Source organism: Aythya ferina (genome assembly GCF_964211825.1).
Source record: "Aythya ferina genome assembly, chromosome: 19".
Taxonomy (NCBI): domain Eukaryota; kingdom Metazoa; phylum Chordata; class Aves; order Anseriformes; family Anatidae; genus Aythya; species Aythya ferina.
This window is the reverse complement of record NC_140309.1, coordinates 7,197,467-7,215,135: the sequence shown is the minus strand read 5'-3', so window position 1 is coordinate 7,215,135 and position 17,669 is coordinate 7,197,467. Positions and strand designations below refer to the sequence as shown.

Sequence of the window (17,669 nt, the reverse complement as noted above, 5' to 3'; positions counted from 1 at the left end):
TCTGCAGCTCAGTCCCTTGGAAGGTCAGGTGGGAGAAAGCTAGTAGCCGAAATACAGAGCTCTGCTGCTCCAGCCTCAGTTGTTTCTGCTAAAAGAAGGCAATATTCACACTATGAAGCACAGAGGATTCCCCGGGAAGCCTAAAGAGAAATCCTAAGCCATAAGAGAACAAGGCTGGATGGAACCTGAGCCTGGAACTCAATGGCCCACCGCACCCAGGGCCATAAAGAACTCAGCTGCAGCTGAGAACAGGCCAAGCACAACTGCATCCTCCTCCTGTCAAGTCCAATGAGAGGCATTCAGCTGTCAAAACCTGGTAAGTTGTGGCAGTCTTTGAAATTCAGGGTAAACTACGTAGCCAGGACCCTTCCAAGGAGCACAAGTTCCTTGGGACCCCTGCTCTGGGCAGGGACCCCAGCACACAGCAGCCCTGGCCTGGGGCACCCGGGTGGTGCACGAGAGGTGAGGGACTGAAGGGGATCAAACTGGGGGCCTTGAGCTCCCAGTACGTACACGAAACAGACATCCAAGGTCCAGAATTTCATATTTGCTGGTTTTTTTCCCTACAGGCCTCAAAAGACTCAGTCACTGAAGACATTATCAAATTATAAATGTCTCTTGCAACCGAAAAACAAATCTCGCCCTGCATTTCAAGGGTATTTGATTAGACAGAAACAATACAGACATAACATTAATAAACCATTTCTCCCTATTGCCAAAGCCTTCTGCAATAATAAATTACTTTCACATATCATCTTGCAAGAGATAATAAAAACATCAAGAATTCCATGAACAGGCTGAATTGAGGGTCACAAAAATAAGATTATTTTCATATGGGTTTGTCTTGAAATTCCTTGAGTCTCTTTTCTTGAATTTGAAAGTCTGATTCAAGAATATTCACAAAGCCACATTTTACTTTCAACATTATATTTTCATAACTTTTACAGACATGAACAAAAGCTTTCTCAACTCCTCACATCCCATTCCACCAGATTTAGCACAAAATACTACTTGAAACTGTGTGAATTCGATAGGGCTACTGAGTTTTATAGTTTAGAGGTCCATTAATTTTTACAAATACAAATCTGGAAGCTGTAAGGCAGTAATAATTTACTGGAAATGGCATTCTGCATAGTTATTTTACAGGACACTTAGCAGAACTTGGCAACCACCTTTTTATGGCAGCAAGAGTAAGTTTACTCCCCCCTCAGCTGCCACGGGGAAGCAGTAACATAAAGCAGATAACTGAAGAGAATTTCAGGCACAGACACAGACTGCAGAGACATCCAAGAGTACACTGCTCCAGGGTTACACTATCAGAAGGCTTCAATCTGCTAACAAGAATACTGCAAAAAACAAGTTGAGATGTCTTCTTGATAGCTGTAACAAATTTTATGATGTGCTTGCAACCATATTCCCCTCTATTATATTAAGAATTCTACACAATAGCCATTTCCTTAGGCATTAAACAAAATCTACCAATTTTTATTTCTCAAAACCTTTAAAAGATGGAAAAATAATCACTCTGTATTCAACAGTTTGACACGTCTCCACGCAGCTCACACTTCTGGCTGTGCAAGCTACCTCTGTTACTCTAAAGCACTTGGTCGGTGTTAAATACTCAAAATGCAGAAGCCAAGGAATTTAACTGAGGATGTCTTGCTGCTAGGATATGCCTTTTATTTTTATTTTTTATTTTTGAAATTAAAGTGACATGCAATCTGGCAGATAGATCTGTCATAACAAAAAAAAAAAAAAAAAAAAAAAAGATTCAAGCATTCACACCTTTTCCCCATTGTAACGCCCAACCAACTCCCATACTTCAAAAACTTGGCTGTAAAACTGGAAGAGAAACCAGAAGAGCTGGTAGTTTAATGGGAGAATAAATAAAGGATTTTTGTTCGTTTGTTTTTTTCTCCTTTCACAATACTTGAGCTTTGTAATCAGAGATAGATTTCGGTCTCTGAAAGTGGTTAGGTCAGATGCACAGATGGCGTGACAGAATACCAAGAGATTTGCCTACAACAAGGTTAATTTTATTCAGAGTGTATGTCCTTTTAGGAGCACATGCCAACAGAAAAGCACGCCAATTCTGCTTTCTATTTTGTTGGAACAATTTCTCAAGTTTCCTGGAAGAGTACGTTCTTGGCAAATACGACTCGAGGGCCATTCTTGCATTGACAACAATAATTAAGTTCCTGAAATCTGATGGGTGATCTTGCTAGGATGAATAATGCCAGTCTAGACAAGAACAGCTCAGGTTTATTTAGGGCACAAGAAAAAGCAAAGCTATATTGGAAGAAAGGCTGATATTAGCTGTCCATATTTAAGTTACACTGATCTTAAACTGCCAGTTCACATGCTCTATATGCATGTTATCAGGACAACTGTTCAGTGGGTGCTACAAGTGATTCAAATCATTAGTTAACAATTATTATTTTGCATATAATCTGCATTGCAAATCAGCTTTCCAAGACACCACTAGCTACATAACACCGAAACCAAGTTATGACCAGACTTCTATATGCCAAAGGTACTCTTTTACCTTTTAAAAAGGTACGAGATAAAAAGAGGAACGCGCATACTCACTTGGAAAGAGAAACACCGCCTGCTTTTCCGATCATTTCTTCGTGGTGCAGCACTGCTTGGTTCCATGGGATGCGAAGAAACTTTAAGAGAGTTCTCATCCATCTTTCAGGATGCAATACAAGCTGTTCATAATGTACCAGCATACACCTCTCAAAACCAACCTCCATACACTGGTTATACATAGTTTCTATAGCACGATTCCACTTGGTCAAACAGTCCCTGTAGCTGTTCAGGTCAAAGCCAGCTATTGTGACTTTTCTGGATATCATGGAATGTACAGATGCACGACCGTCCCGTACCATGAGAAGAAATTTGGCATTGGGGAAAATTCTAGCAAGATAAGTTAAGGATTTTAAAGCAAAAGGGTCTTTGTTACACAAATACGGTGCAGGCTCTCCATGTTTCACAATGATTTCCAGTAGAAATGCTTGCATGGCCGAGTCCAGAACCTCATCTGTGACTCCAGCTTCATCCAGCCGGATCTTCTCTTTGCTTGACCTAGCCCACATCTGCTTAACTGCCAGTATTCGTGGGATGACCCTTGTCTCTTCTCCGCACCGAATATCCGGGTGAGCATCAAGCATGGCACGCATTAAAGTAGTGCCACTTCGAGGTACTCCTCCAATAAATATTAAAGGCATGTCTTTGTTGTAAGCAAAGGTTTTATTCGCATTTACATTGGAACCAGTTCTTACTGTGCTTCTCACGCTTTCCATCCTCGCAGGCTGGCTGCGTTCCTCTATTCGATGGTGACACTCCATCGCGTGCTGGCCCAAATAAAACACTGTCACTGAACTGATCACCAGACATGCCAGTAGCAAGTTCTGTTTGAGTTTTCCAACCATTTTGATAATGTCTGTCACGTCAAAATAACAAGACCTTCTAGTTCGGATTATTTTCTAGTTCACGTGCCATGGAGATCCTAATCCAAAATAAGTTAATGTCTGGTGAGAGAAAAAAAAAAAAAAGAGTTTTGTTAAGAACTGCATGATGAATCAGCAACAGAAACATCTGACAGCATTCAATGCAATTATCATCTCCTGGTGTTGCATTAAGACCACAAAAGGCTATGTCTAAACAAAAATACCCCACAAGAAAAAGTACTCTTGTTTACCCATAGCAGCAACACAAAACATAATAAGATTGGCGATTATAGTTGCTATTTTCATAGTTCTCTGATGCATTGTAACAGTATATTTAAAGGAATTCCACCACTGGATAACTACCATTAAATTTTGCAGTAAAGGAAAGCCATTATTTATATGGAACTCTACAAACTGAAAAAACAACTCTTAAGAAAACATCTTGCTTTGCTAAGCGAGGATTTTACAGGGAAAACAAAGACAAAAGACAAGACCTGCCCCCTTTCACATTTGCCCATAAATACATTATATTCAGCATTGCCTGACATGCTCCATTTCCTTCAGAGGACAGGAGGTGATGGAAGACATTTCACAGTTATGAAACAACCCTGAGATTCTCCATTTTTTGATCATGGGCTTTATGCAATGAAGAAAAATAGCCTGCAACAAGTAAATTTCAACTTTAATTTCAAGAGAAGCTTTGATGAAAGAAACGTTATCACCATTAAAAACTATAAACAGAATCCAAGATTAAAAGTAAAATCAGCCGTGATTTAAATAACAAAAGAGTCAACCCATGCTGACTTAAAAGTTTTAATCCATCCCAGTATTGAGATGATGCAAAGCAGATACAGAAAACTAAGGATTTCATCCTACCTTGTTTTCTTCACCTATTTTTTTCTTAAAGATATTTTTCTCAAAAAAAAAAAAAAAAACAGACCAAATTATTCATCATTCCATTGATTAAAAAACATGAAAACAAGCCAACCTCTCCCCCCACATCTTACGCAGCATTTTGATCTCCAGAGAAACATTTGCTGAAATGCTAAAAACTGAATAAATTGGGAAGAAAGAAGAACCAATCCTGTTTGCCATCAGCGTACAAGCAAAAAGAATTAAAGCTTTGCATGTAATAAAGCATTCCCAGAATAAGTATATGCTGCTTTCTACCTTCAGATAAGGTTTGTGCTCCTTTTAAGCAGGGCTGGTAAGCTCGTTATTTCTTTTAGCTTCTACTTCATCTGGGTAAGTCCGCGCTTCTGCTGGTATGACAGCACCAGTCTTCCCGCACCAAACAAAACGTAACGCTCTGAAGTTTAGAATTTGAGTATTTTGTGATTTCACAAAGAGCTTTATGGCGAGCACCCAGGTGACAAATCAAAAGTCAAGTGGCAATACCAGTAAGGCAACTTGGCTTCCTAAGCCACCCTGGCAGCCCGTCTTCATGGAGCTTATGGTTAAAGTCATTTCGTATTTATAGTACGGAGCAGAAATACATACTGTAAAAAAAGCATTTAACCTATTTGTCACGGTATAATCTCCCTTCCGTCTCTATATCACAAGTAAATTACTCAGTTTGTTTTAAACCCTCACAACTCTTACAAAAAAACGGGAAAAAAAATGGCAAAACAAGGATGACCACGTGTCTACTTCACGAGGTATCAATAATATGGCTTTAATTCCACGCCCTACTCTACAATTTAAGCAGCTACGATTACCTGGTGACAGGAGGACATTTCAGTGCTGTGAAACAAAATGAACTTGCCACAACAAAAGCCACCACTGTTCTCCTGTAAGCTACTTTCAAATAGCTATTGCACTATTTTCTACAATGACAGAACCCAAAACAAATCAGATGGGTAATATAATGTAAGGGTTTGCACAGCTACCACATTTATTACTAAATATTTTAGATAACTTTTTTTTTAATTTTAACTCTAAAAGATTTCCAAGCTGTAATAAGGAGGTAGTCTGAAACCCCAAGACACGTAAAATGAAAACGAGGGTTTTCACTGATGATAGTTTTCATTTAGGACTCCTTAAAACTGCATTATTTACACATAATTTTTATTTTTACAGATGAAATGAGAACCAAAGACTTAATTAGATCACTTGCCAACGTGTACATGAGATCAAATAAAAGGTTTAGGTAGAAACAAAAGATGTGAGAGCTGTCCGCTGTCCAATGTAGGCACTGGTAAGAAGGACTTATGAAGACGCCATGAGTTGCAGCCAACACCAGTGGATTATGTTCAGCCCTGGCTTACCTAAAACTGCCACCTCAGCTGCCCAGGTGCCTTGCTGTGTTCACGCCAACCTGTACCCTGTACCTTTATTTTTCCATCCATAACAGTTACTGTATAGACTGTTCTTTTACACGTACTCTGTTGTTTTCTGAGAGGAAGTAGTCCGAAAACTGACTCTTCCTCTCCAAATTCCAATGAAATTCATACTCTAATTGATACTTTAAGCATGGGCTTGCTTTTCAGGGCTGAAATAACTCACTGAATGGTATGAATCACAGATGCTTTTAATTGCCAGGCACTCCGAGGACTGAGGTACCGCCAACATTTTAAAGGACTGGCTTCCTCAACACTTTTCCATCTCTGTCAGCAACACATGACACACCCCTGAGCACACGCTGATGCCGACCCTGTTCCGAAACACGACTGACTGAAGTGTTTCCTCCATAAGAAGCTCAGTCTGTGACAGGATTCACAAGCCGATACCCCCAGGGCCGTCCCCTGCTTGGCCGCTGCCTTCCCCACCACATGGCTGCAAGCGCTGTGAGGGGCCCGGCCCTGAGGCGCTGACAAAGCTGATTCCAACCTGCGGCTGTCGCAATAGTGTGCTCGAAGTTCAGCTTATTGGTCTTTGCTACCCAAAGTAAACTGGAATTTGGGGCTCAACTGGTTTTGTTATAGTTGAAGTTGCCCAGGAGGGCTGGCAGGCGCCTGTGGCAGCAGTGCTCCGCCACAGCAAGCCCCATTCCGCCTGCCAGCCACTGGCCTTGGCTTTTAGTGCCTGGATATCCGCAGAAAGAATCCCCCAAAACTAAGCGAACACCCTCCAAACGGCATTCAAAAAAATAAAAGTGTATATATAAGCTCACACAAAATATATGTATATACACACAATTCAGTCAATAGCTGCACAGCACTGAAAAGCAGAAAGCCTCTCTCCTGAGCAGATGCAGCATGCACACCTAACTTTTAATTAAGGAAGGAAAACTGTGCTGCTTAAAACTAGCAACCACCACACAGAATCTCTCTGAATGCTCTTAGAAACAGTAATGATTTAGTTAAAAGTCTTCTGCAGAAAGAGCTAGCACAACAGGAACAGATTTTGCTGCAGAGCATACAAGATGTGCAAATATTTACACTTTATACAATCCCCAACATTATTCAGTTTGAGTAAATGCCATAAGACTCATTTCCAAAAAAAAAAAAAAAAAAAAAAAAAGACCCCAAAAAAACAAAACACCAAACCAAAGATTTTCTTTGACTTACAAACTAATAAAAACCTATCCCTTGAAGCCCCTAATCTTCCCCAAATGCAGAAGTTAGGTAGCTGATCACTAAGGAAAGCCTCTCAGTGCATGAACTGTTTTACTTGGGTCATTTATGGCAGAATATCACTGTGAAAGCCAGAAGGGAGGTGAAGCAGCAGCAGTGTCAGAGCAAAGCCTGCTGAACGCAGGCTGGAACACCCCATCCACGGGTCAGGCAAGGCGGAGAGATGGCTCACTCCCAGCACCGAATGCACTAAGTGCTGCAGACTCAGTTGGTTTCCTAAATTACCATTAAGCATTGACCACTCGCATACAAAAGCAACAGATCCATATACCTTTTTTTTTTTTTTTTTTTTTACCAGAAAAAAACAAACAAACACACAAACACACCAATCGACCACAAACCTTTTCATTTGGTGCAGCAATTTTTGCTAAGTCCCACGCTGCCAAAGGCTGACAGGGCAGAAGCAGCCAGGCTGAAGCTGCCCTGTGACCCACCTTGCTGTTTTCTGCCTGGGAGCAGTACCTGGAGCACGCAGCCGCCACCAAACGTAGCAAGGCCAGGGCCTCGTACATCGGGAATCCAACAGGAGCTGACAGAAAGGCACCTCTCAGCAAACCGATCTGTTCTACAAGCTAGCAAGCTCCCTTCTGGGCCCCTGGTTACACATAAGGCTCTTCAAGATAAGTATGACATATGGAAGTTACTGCCCTTCGAGCAGCTCACAAATCAACAAACTCCACCTCCTCCCTCCTCTACATGAGCGAGCACTCTGGATCGCATCAGTATCAACCTGAAGAATTATTACAAGTCATTAATGTTCTGCTGTTAACAGCAACTAAACCGACGGCGTCTGAAAATCACAGCAGGGCGATCAGCAGTCCCCAGCTAGCATTTAAGCAGAGCCTTGAAGAATGGTGGGGTTTTCACCTGCTGGGACCTGAGGAGAGCAAGCTGCCACTCCAGCTAAAAGCACAGGCAATTCTTAATAAAAAATAGGAAAATGACAGAAAAAACAACACCGCAGTCAGAAGTTAAAGATCACTACAATGACAGACAAGGCCTTTAGCAGCCAGTTTCAAAAGACAGACTAAACCAAATGCCCAGCAAATGTAAGTGCAAGAAATAGCACAGAGTTGGATCTACAGGTTTCATTACAAGAAAGTGCAACTAAGCACTGAGTTAGAAGTGCCTGTAACTGAATTTTATTTCCAGAAAAGTCAGACCGATGAGTCAGCCCCAAGAAGATGTGAACAAAGCAAAATGACTGCTTTGTCTCCCCGCTCTGCACACACCAGCTCCCTCCTCCCCCCTGCCCCTATCTGCAGTAGCTCAAGACCTACTTTCCTAAAGTTCATCCAAGAAACACTGAAGATTTTAGCTTAGTAAAGAGGCAATTCATTCATTTGTATTTTATGCTAAAACAGTTTGGGGTTTGTCATTGCTTGAAAAAGTTGTGTTGGGGAAGAAAAGATCATCCATCACCATGCAGCATGAAGCAGCCCTCCCAAGCTGTAGCAGGCACACTTTCCCTTGGGAGACTGCAAAGAGTGATGACCATCACCTACCTCCTTCCAGTGGATTTTTCCAAGGCTAAATAAACAGGACAGCAACACTTGCATCACCCATCTCGAAGAAAAGCCACACACATAAAGCATTTTTCAGTGATTAGTTTGTCCCTGCCTTTTACTTCTCAAGGTTCTGGCTCGCATCCTGACCACCAGATCTCTTTCTACAACAGCAAGTACAGGAGCACTGCCCGATTTCTGTGCAACGTGCCACCTCCTCCTGCATCCACCTAAATGCGCATCACATTTGACCACAACACTTCTTGAGAAGAAAGATAGTTCTCAGCTCTGTGTCAACAGGCTACCAGGCTCTAGTCGTCCTTTTCGAAGCCTTGCACCCCCTGTCCTGCGTTGGACAGTGGTGAGTGGAAGAATCAAGAGTTATGGTACCAAGAAGATACCATACCATATCATGTCAAGAAAATACATATGGTATCAAGAAGATACTCCAGCAACACCACCTTTCAGATGAACAACCGCAGTCTGACTGCCGGATTCAGCCCTTACAGCCAGTGCTTGTGGTACAAATCTGCTAAGGGAAACTGGAGAGAACAATCATTTGGCAGCGGCACAGCTAAAGAAGGTAATTAACTGGAGGAAATGAGTGAAGGAGCAAGAGGAGAAAAAGAAGAAACCGACATGGTGAACATTGGCAAGTCCAAGCAGCATTTTCATTTCTGCTTGCACAGTCAGAAGCAGAAGAGAGCGACAATGGATAACAGCAGTTTAGGAGTTTTTGCTACTCAGTTTAGCTGCCTTGCATCTGCTTAACCTCCAAGCCAACAAGGTAAGCAGACAGTGAGCGAGATGCAACAGGCGCTGCTCTTTCGACGCAGTTATCTGGATCAGCCTTAGCACTTCATTGCATAGAGGGAGCTCCAACAGCTCCTGGCTGCCAAGCTCTCCAAAGGCCACTTTGCTCAAAAAAGCAGAAACATACCAATAAAAGCTTCCCCGAAGGCAGCAAGAAAGAAAGCTGACTGGCTCTTCAGCTGCTGGACTTTAGCTGCTTTTCTTCCAAGCCCTGTTCACACTGTACACACAAGACACAGCTGCAAAAAGCTTCTAGATGTTGTTATACAGAGGTGCCACCTCCCGGTGCCATGTACTCTGTAGTAAGGATACACTACCAAAGTCACCTAATACACGTCTCACAAAAAAAATAATAGACAAATGGGTTCCTGTGTGATGCAGATGTCCCAGAGCCAAAGGACCAGCGGTGTTGAAATCGAAAAAAGGTCAAAAGCCCTTACCATTATTTTAAAAGATTGAGGTACAGACATTGTAAGAGGTTCCTCCCTTCAGCAAAATCAAACCATGCACAAAAACTTGTTGATCTTGATTCAACTGGTTCCAATTCCAGCAGAGAAATGCCTGAAGAGTCGATAACCAGCCTTCCACCACTGAATCCAAGGAAAAGAAAGTTTTCTTAGTAATTATCCTCCCATCTGCACTGTGTTTCAAGTCACCAGTTGTGAATATATTTTCCTCTCAGGCACTGCACTGTAAAAGCACATACTAGGACGGTGGCAGAGCCTGACAGTTCTCAGGAATCCTCTTCAAAACAGCGCATTTTTAGAAGACGCAATATATTCCTTACAGAAAGTTCCACATTAAGCTCATCAAATAGTTTAAGTAAGAAGCTGCTGCATAGAACAACAGGTCTTTGCATATTTCTAAGTCAAAGTTAAAGAGAGGTCTTACACGAATTCCATAAAAGCTTTCCCTCAATGCACTGGTTTGTTTCTGGTCGTTTGCATTTGTTCACCACAAAGAAGATTGCATAGGAAAGCTGACAGCTACACGATAATGGTATAGCACAACACCGAGGAACACAGCTGAAATATTCACGGGATACCACTAAAAGAAGCTATCCAAACCGGCCTCGACTCATTTAAGAGACTGTTCCAAAAATCATTTAGGTATTCTGGAAGCATTTTGATGTCTCCCAAGCACAGCCATCTCAAGGACTCCCCCAGGGCTGGGCATCGCACCTTGCTACCCGGCATGTAACAGCATCGGAGCGATGCCGAGGTCAGAGGACAGCACTGGCAGGCAAACCCCCAGCACAACATTTGGCCAAGCAAGAAATAAAAGGAAGGGCCAGGAAGCTGAGTACCAAGCCCATCTTCACCCTTTTCAGTCATCCCGGCTCCCAAGCCCTGCAGCCGATTTCTCGGGGTTTCTCCCCATTATTTATGCAGGAATAAAGGCTGCTAAAGCACAACCAGCAGTTTTTATCCCTCCCCAAAAAAAAACAAGCAGCACTTCACCTGGGGGAAAGCACCCGGGACAGGACGCAGGCAGTGGGGCTGGGCGCAGGCTGGCTTGGTGCAGAGCAGCTCCAGGGGCAGGATGATGGAAATGGACTGGGATTACTCCAGGGACACGCAGACACGCAAACAACCATCGGTGCCGTTCGCTGACATTTTTCTCACACTCCCCTAAACCCGCATTTTTTGCTTGTTTTTAACCTGAAAAGCTGTAAAGGCCAAATCAGCCCCCGCTGATCTCCAAGTTTTTGCACCGAGAGCCCCTACCCCAAATCGCGGGGTCCCCGCACAACCTCTGGAGCTGTCACGGTGCGGGGGGGCTGCCCCAAAACCCTGAGCCTCCCTCATCACCCCCACATACACACATTTATATATCTAATAAATATATATTATAAATATATATAGAAAGAGAGAAATTCAGACGTGTTTGTGCACCCCCAGACCCACCCACACCTCCAGCCCCTTCCCCCAAGCAGCCCCGCGCACCTCCCAGGCGCACCGAACCCTTCCTTTAAAATAAAACCAGTTCCCATTTCCCACCTTTTTAACCCCAAAAAGCGGTCAAACCCCCCACCCCCTCCCTCCCCCCTCCCCGAACCCAGAGGCTGCGCCGGGACCCTCCCCAACACCGGGTGCACCCAAAGCGGGCAGGAACCGCACGGAGCCACCCAAAAGCGACCCCGGACCCCCCCCGGTGTCCCCCTTGTCCCCCCCCCGGTGTCCCCCGGTCCCCTCCCGCTGCCCCCCCAGCGCTGTGCAGCGCCCCCCGCCTCACCCCTGCTGCTGCCGCCGCCGCTGGCAGGGCCGGGCCGGGGCCGGGGCCGCACCATGGCTGCACGGGGCCGGCACCGGGAACGGGAACGGGAACGGGGCTGAGGAGCGGGAGCGGGGCCGGGACCGGCACCGGCTGCGCCCCCCCCCCCCCCAACCCCTCCCGGTCGCCACCGCCCCCTCCCCGCGGCTGCCATGGAAATGCCAAGCGCGCTCTGATTGGCCGCGGGCCGCCATGTGTCGCGCGGCGCTATTGGGCCGCCGCCGGGGATTGACAGCCAAGGGGCGGGGTTAAGAGGGGGAGGATGGCCACGCCCACTTCGCGGCTTTTTCCCGCGCGGCCGGAGGTGGCGGGAAACGGCGGGGGGGGCGCGACACGTGGAGGGTCCAGGGGGGAGCCTGAATTGGGCTTGTTTTTAACTCGCCGGCACCAAAATTGCATTTTTTCTTTCCGTGCAGGGGCTCTGGCCCAGCTGCCTTCGCCCCATGCAGACAAACAGCCCGTGGGATTGCAGCGATAGGAGGGATCCCATGGGGCAGCACCGAAATGGAGGTTGCTTGCCATGTTGGGGGGGCAAATAAATCAGGTGAAGGGAGTTAATGGGGTGGCAGCCCCAAAATGCAGGCTGGGAGCAGCAGCAGTGCTTGGGGGGCTTGGCTAATGGGAACAAGCACGGGCAGGGTGCTGCTGGCCTTGAGGACACCACAGCAGGACCTCAGTGCAACGAGGCTGGGAACCACCATGTGGCAGAACGTCATCTTTTCACCACAAAAACCCTAAAATTGGGTCAGACTCATTGCTCCATCTCCCCTGACGATGTCACAGGGCACACCATGAAGCTAGGAGACCCAAGCTCCAGTGCCCGGTGAGCATCAGGATCCTGAGTGATCCCACCAGGGAAAGCCAGGTGCTGCCAGCCCCTCACCTCCCTCCTCACACAGCAAGAGCCCATCGTAAAGCCTTTACGAGCCCACCAGGCTGTGGTTTCCACCCACATGGCACTGGATAGGGATGGGGACTTATCCTGCCTCCTGCTCCCCACAGTGACAAGGACACATCGATGCTCAGCAGGGGCTGCCACCACCTTCCAGGGGCACCCGATATCCCCAGGGCCTTCTGATGTGCTTGGGAGCTGCCGGATCCATGGAAAAACAATAAATTCCCCCCCAGGTGCTAAAATCCACCTCCAATTTCTCATCTCAGGCAATAAACGTCGCCTGCTGCCGACGGCAGCAGGACTTGAAGCGCTGATTTACGGACGAACCGCTCCTATTTCCAGTAAGATTGCCTCGAGCCATTAAGCAGCACTTCCCAGGTCGCTTTATCGATTTGCCTTTTACAGCTCCAGCCGTGACTCACGCACATCATCCCCTTTCATGGCTCCCAACCCGCGGCGATCAAACGGGGCCCTGGGGAGAAAACATGGCTCTCTGGGGGAAAATCACAGCCACTGGGGGAACCAAAGCTGCTGGATGGGGCTGGTGCTGCCTTTAATCAGCGCCGGTGCAGGAGCTGTGCTCAGCCAACCTGCCAGGTATCTGCAGGCAGAGCCCAGCTCCCAGCCAGGGATAATCCACAGTGTCCCCCTTCTGCCCCTTAGTGCTGAGCACCAGAGGTAGCAGAGCCCCCCTGGCACCTTCCCACCTGCACTCCCCAGCACGGCTGCCCCAAAATCTGCCGCAACCGGGGGCAAAATTGAGCTCAGTTTTCCCTCCCTAGCTGCCAGCGCAGTGCGTTTATGTAGATCTAAGTCCACTCCAAAAAAAAAATAGCCCTGAATTCAATTTAAGCAAGCTGATCAGAAGCCAAAGTCTCGCTGTCCACCTTGGGGGTGGTGTTTCACCTGAATTCCACCTTCCCAGCCGTAAGAATGCCAAGAATTTCCCTCTCGCTCTGCACAGCTCCTGCCTTCCCCCAGAGCCATGCCCACTGGCTTCAGCACAGCCTGGCCGGCACGGGGGAATTTGGAATATTGCTGCTCCTCTTCCTCCAGTGCCTCGGCAGCGAGCACAGGGCTGGGCTTGGGGCTGGCTGTGCAGGGAGAGAGGAGGGATTTTCCCCTACAAGCAGCATCCCAGCCGGGTTGGGGCTGGGGATACAGCAGCCAAGCACAGACTTTTCTCCTTCCCCCTGCCTGGACTATTGGGACTGTTCCTGGTCCGACCCGAAGCAGCTCTGTGCCTGATGGTTCCCGGCCCTGTCTGGGTCTGACCCAGTGCCTGTCGCCTCCTGAACGTGACGGCGGAGAATCGATCATCCCCCGCGCCTGCAGAAACGCGTCGGTGCCAGGAATATCCCCGCCTCGCCTCCCTCAGCCGTATTCATTTCACAGGGAGATTTTTTCCCCAGCTGTGCGAGCTCTGGAGGTGCAGCATCCTCGGGGTTTTCCAGCGGGTAGGCAGCTCCGTCCGTCCAAGGAATACAGCAGGAGCTGTTTTTCCACTCAAGGCAGGAGCGAGCGCTCCCCTCTCACATTTACAGGCACCTTCGCGTGTTCCTGGCTGGCGGACAGCTGCCGATGTGGCACGACGGACGTGCGCGGGCTGAGCGCTCCCCTCCTGCACAGGAACATCCGAGCACAAGCCAGGGCCTGACTCCTTCCCCTCCGCTGGATTTTCTCTTAAAAAATAAATTTAAAAAGCCCATGTTGGGACCAGCTAGGCAGAAACTCATTGCCTGGGGCAGGCAGAGCCCTGCTGATGGGCACGAGCGATGCTCTCGCTGCCCAGGGATGCTCAGGGAGCTCTGTGTGGGCACCTGCTCCTCATGGCATCCACTCAAAAAATCGCACCAGGAATTCGGGATCCCTCCTGCGAAGGGGCAGGAGCCATTTCTGGGGGGAACAGGGAATGCCCCAGAAGTTTAAATGGCTGGAAATGCCTGGCGGGTTGCAGGACTGAGCCCTGGGTCTGGAAAGCAGAGCCCGTGCCATGCGTGGCAACCACACAATGAGCTAAATATCTGCCAGCTCATTTGTAATGCCAGGAGTACAAGAAGTGATCTCAGCTGTGTCTGGAGAACAGGGCAAGAAGGTGAAGGAGAGGCTCCTGACCTCCAGCATCTTAAAAAATAATAAAAATTATTTTAACTTAAGGAAGAAGACACAAAATCCCCCTGCCACGGAACCAGCGGTGTGCTCGTGTCACATTAAAGGTTTCCAGCCCCCGAGCTCTGGCTGCAAGGGGGCAGTGACGCATCCTGCAAGCGTGGTGGTTTTGAAAGCAAACCTGTCCCATGGCGAGAATGTGTTGGCACCCTGAAAAAATACAGAAATCAAAAAAAAAAAAAAAAAACACAAAATGCTGCTTTGGGGTCCAGCTGTATGTGCTGGGTCCCATCCTAGCAGTGATTTCTTCCCCATTCGCAGGGGCCAAAGCGTAGAGCCCCTCGGGGTTGCCAGAAAGCCCTAGGTTCGGACCCATTTTGCATTTTCCCCTCGGTGTCTCCAGGTCCCAATCCGGGCATGCTGGGGAAGAAGCAGAGCCCTCGGGCCAAGGTTGGGGAGAGCAAACAGCAAACAGGGCCCCTCCTGCTGTTTGGTTTCCATCAATCATTTATTCTTCCCTTTTAAAAGGAGAAGGCGGCACGCCGTGCTCTGAGCTGCCTGAAAGGCTCCTGGCAGGGCACAGTGAGCAGAGGCAACATCCTCAGGAGGGGATGCACCTGAGACCTGTCCTCCCCCAGAAATAATCCCACGGGAAGCTGGGCACGGTGACGGTGGGCACACCACGAAATCCAGACCTCGTCTCTCCCCATGCCTGGCTCCAACCCCCAGATCGCATCCCCCCGCAGCTAGAAAACCCACGTTAGGTTAAAAAAGCAGCACAGAGGACAAAATGCACCGAAAGATGCATCTGCAGCTCTCGGGGAAGAACCTGGGGCACAAACAGAAACAAAACCTTTATTTTGGGAAAAAACCCTGCCTCTGAGCCTCTTGGGCTCAGCCTGTGCCACCTCCGTGCCTCCTGCTCAGGGGGGCAGGTGGAAAAGGAGACCTCACAGCTGGGTCACGCCATCCAAAGGAGACCCACAGAAACCTGCTCGATTCTCAGTCTTCTCTAATACTGACTTCTGCGTGTTCTTCAGCATGACATTCTGTAGAAATATTTCTTGTTTTCCTAGTTCTTGTTTTCCTAGCAAAAACAAGTCCTCCTCTGACCCAAACAGAGCAGAAAGGGCAGAAATCCCCTGCCAAGGCGCTGCTGCAAAATGAAATCCCAAACCTTCTGCACCCGTGCAGCCAGCAAGGAGCCTCTGCCCATAGCTCAGGGCTTTCCTTTTGGGTTATTTTGGGCACAAATCCCCACTCTGCTCCACCTGTTCTGCTTGTGGCACTACGGGCAGCCTCTGGCTCAGCTGGCAGGGAAGGAAGCATTTGTTGGTTTCAAATTTTCTTTTTTTTTAATTTTTTTTCCCCCTAATGTGCTGCAGCTGGGCACGAGGTGGTGCAGATCCTGGGCTGGGGCAGTGGGGAGGGACAGGAGCAGGGGTGTGGGTATGTGTAGAGTACATATAGAAATGTGTATACGTGCATGTGTACGGGTCTAAGTGCTTGTATGCATGTATAAAGTAGGTATTATATGGATAGATTTAAGCATATATTTGAAAATATTATATATACGTTTATATCAATATATGTGTATATAATATAGAGGATATTTTTAGGCATTTCTGTGCATTTCATATATATGCACTTAGGCATATAAAAATGCATTTTAATTTGAACACATAGAATGCAAAGAACATATACATGCATAAATGCATTAATATAAATAAAATGTAACTGTGCATATATATCAAAATATAAATAAATAAATGTAAATGTGACCTGCCAAGTGAAGTCCCCTCAGAGCCAGCAGACCCGGGGGCAGGCTCAGCCCATGCTGCCCACGGCAAGACTCTCCCCAGCCCCGCTCTCATTCCCACTTGCCCACCTCCAGGAGCATTTTCTGCCCGGGTCCGTGCTGCTGTGCACCCACCCAGCCACTCTCCCCACTCCTCCGTGGGGTCAGGAGACAAACAGACGGGGAAATAAACTCATGCAGGGGGTGCAGCATGAGATCGCCAAGGCCACCAGCAGCAGGGATGCAGCCTCTCTGCTGCCAGAGCTGCCTCACAGTCCGAATTTCCCAAATCTTCCCACAGGCGCCTTTATCAGCACAGCACCGACGCGGGGTGGCCGGACACAAGCAGGGCAGCCCTGACTTCTCCTCCAGCAGCTACGAAAACGTGGCTGCGAGTGACCCCGATGAGTGCAGGAGGCAGCCTGCCAGTGTCTGTGTTTGATTTCTTACCTAAGCTCCAGCCAGCTTAGCGCAACGTCAGCTTGGAGCCATAAACCACGAGACGAGCGGCGTAAATGGCTGTGGCCAAGAGACCCGACCAGGAAAGGGGCTGTGCTCTGTGCTTTCTGGATCAGGGAGCAGCTCTCCGTCACGGTGAGGGTTACCTCGGAAAATCCTCGTGCTGATTTTCTCGCTTGCAAGCACAGCGAAGGGCCACGGAAAGCTGCCTCCACGTAGCGTGCCTGGAGGTGCCGGGAGCTGCTCCCCACCAGGGTCTGGCAGCAAGGGCAGCTGCACACATCGCCACCAGGGCGAGTGATGACCACAAACAAGGGCGCTCAGCACCTCCTGGAGAGCCACAGGGCAGGGGACAGGGCTGGCAGGCGCACGGCATCCCCACCCTGCTCACGGGCCGAGCGAAGCCCACGAACCCCCATTCCCATTCATCTCCCCCTCTACATCCCCTCGCGACGCTGCAGCAAAACCCCAGCACCACCAGCAGCCGGGTGCTACCCCTCACCCCGACTCGCCCATCCCAACTCACCACGCTGCCGAATTTCACCTTTTTCGACTTAAACGGGTGATTTGGGCTCCCATCAGCAGCAGCTCCGGGCAGCCCCCGTCCCCCACGCTGCCGCCGTTCAATGAATTCCTGCTCAGAGCTGCAGCCCGGCCGTGGGCAGCTCGGGCAGGGGACAGGGCTGAAGGCGTGCAGAGTCCTCGCGCCGGTCCTCGGGTGCTACGCTCCCACCAGCTTTTTCTTCTCCACCCGCTTTTATAGGAGCCGGGTAGCTCCTGCTGGCTCCA

The 17,669-nt window shown here is 48.1% G+C and overlaps 1 protein-coding gene across 11 annotated transcripts in view; it reads right to left on the bottom strand.

The window, feature by feature from the left end:
* Positions 1-17,669, bottom strand: part of TPST1 (tyrosylprotein sulfotransferase 1) — a 35,714-nt gene extending 18,045 nt beyond the window's left edge. For 4 of the 11 annotated variants that reach the window (XM_084493109.1, XM_084493116.1, XM_084493115.1 and 1 more), the window contains exons 1-3: positions 11,581-11,721; positions 10,806-11,014; positions 2,590-3,533 (exon numbers count right to left, since the gene is read on the bottom strand). In XM_084493109.1, the coding sequence (XP_084349235.1) occupies positions 2,590-3,434 (845 nt within the window). In that variant the 5' untranslated portion in view covers positions 3,435-3,533; positions 10,806-11,014; positions 11,581-11,721. Of the gene's footprint in view, positions 1-2,589; positions 3,534-7,368; positions 7,651-10,805; positions 11,015-11,291; positions 11,323-11,580; positions 11,722-17,406 lie in introns of those variants that run through there. The other 7 variants (XM_084493110.1, XM_084493113.1, XM_084493114.1 and 4 more) reach the window with 7 other exon arrangements.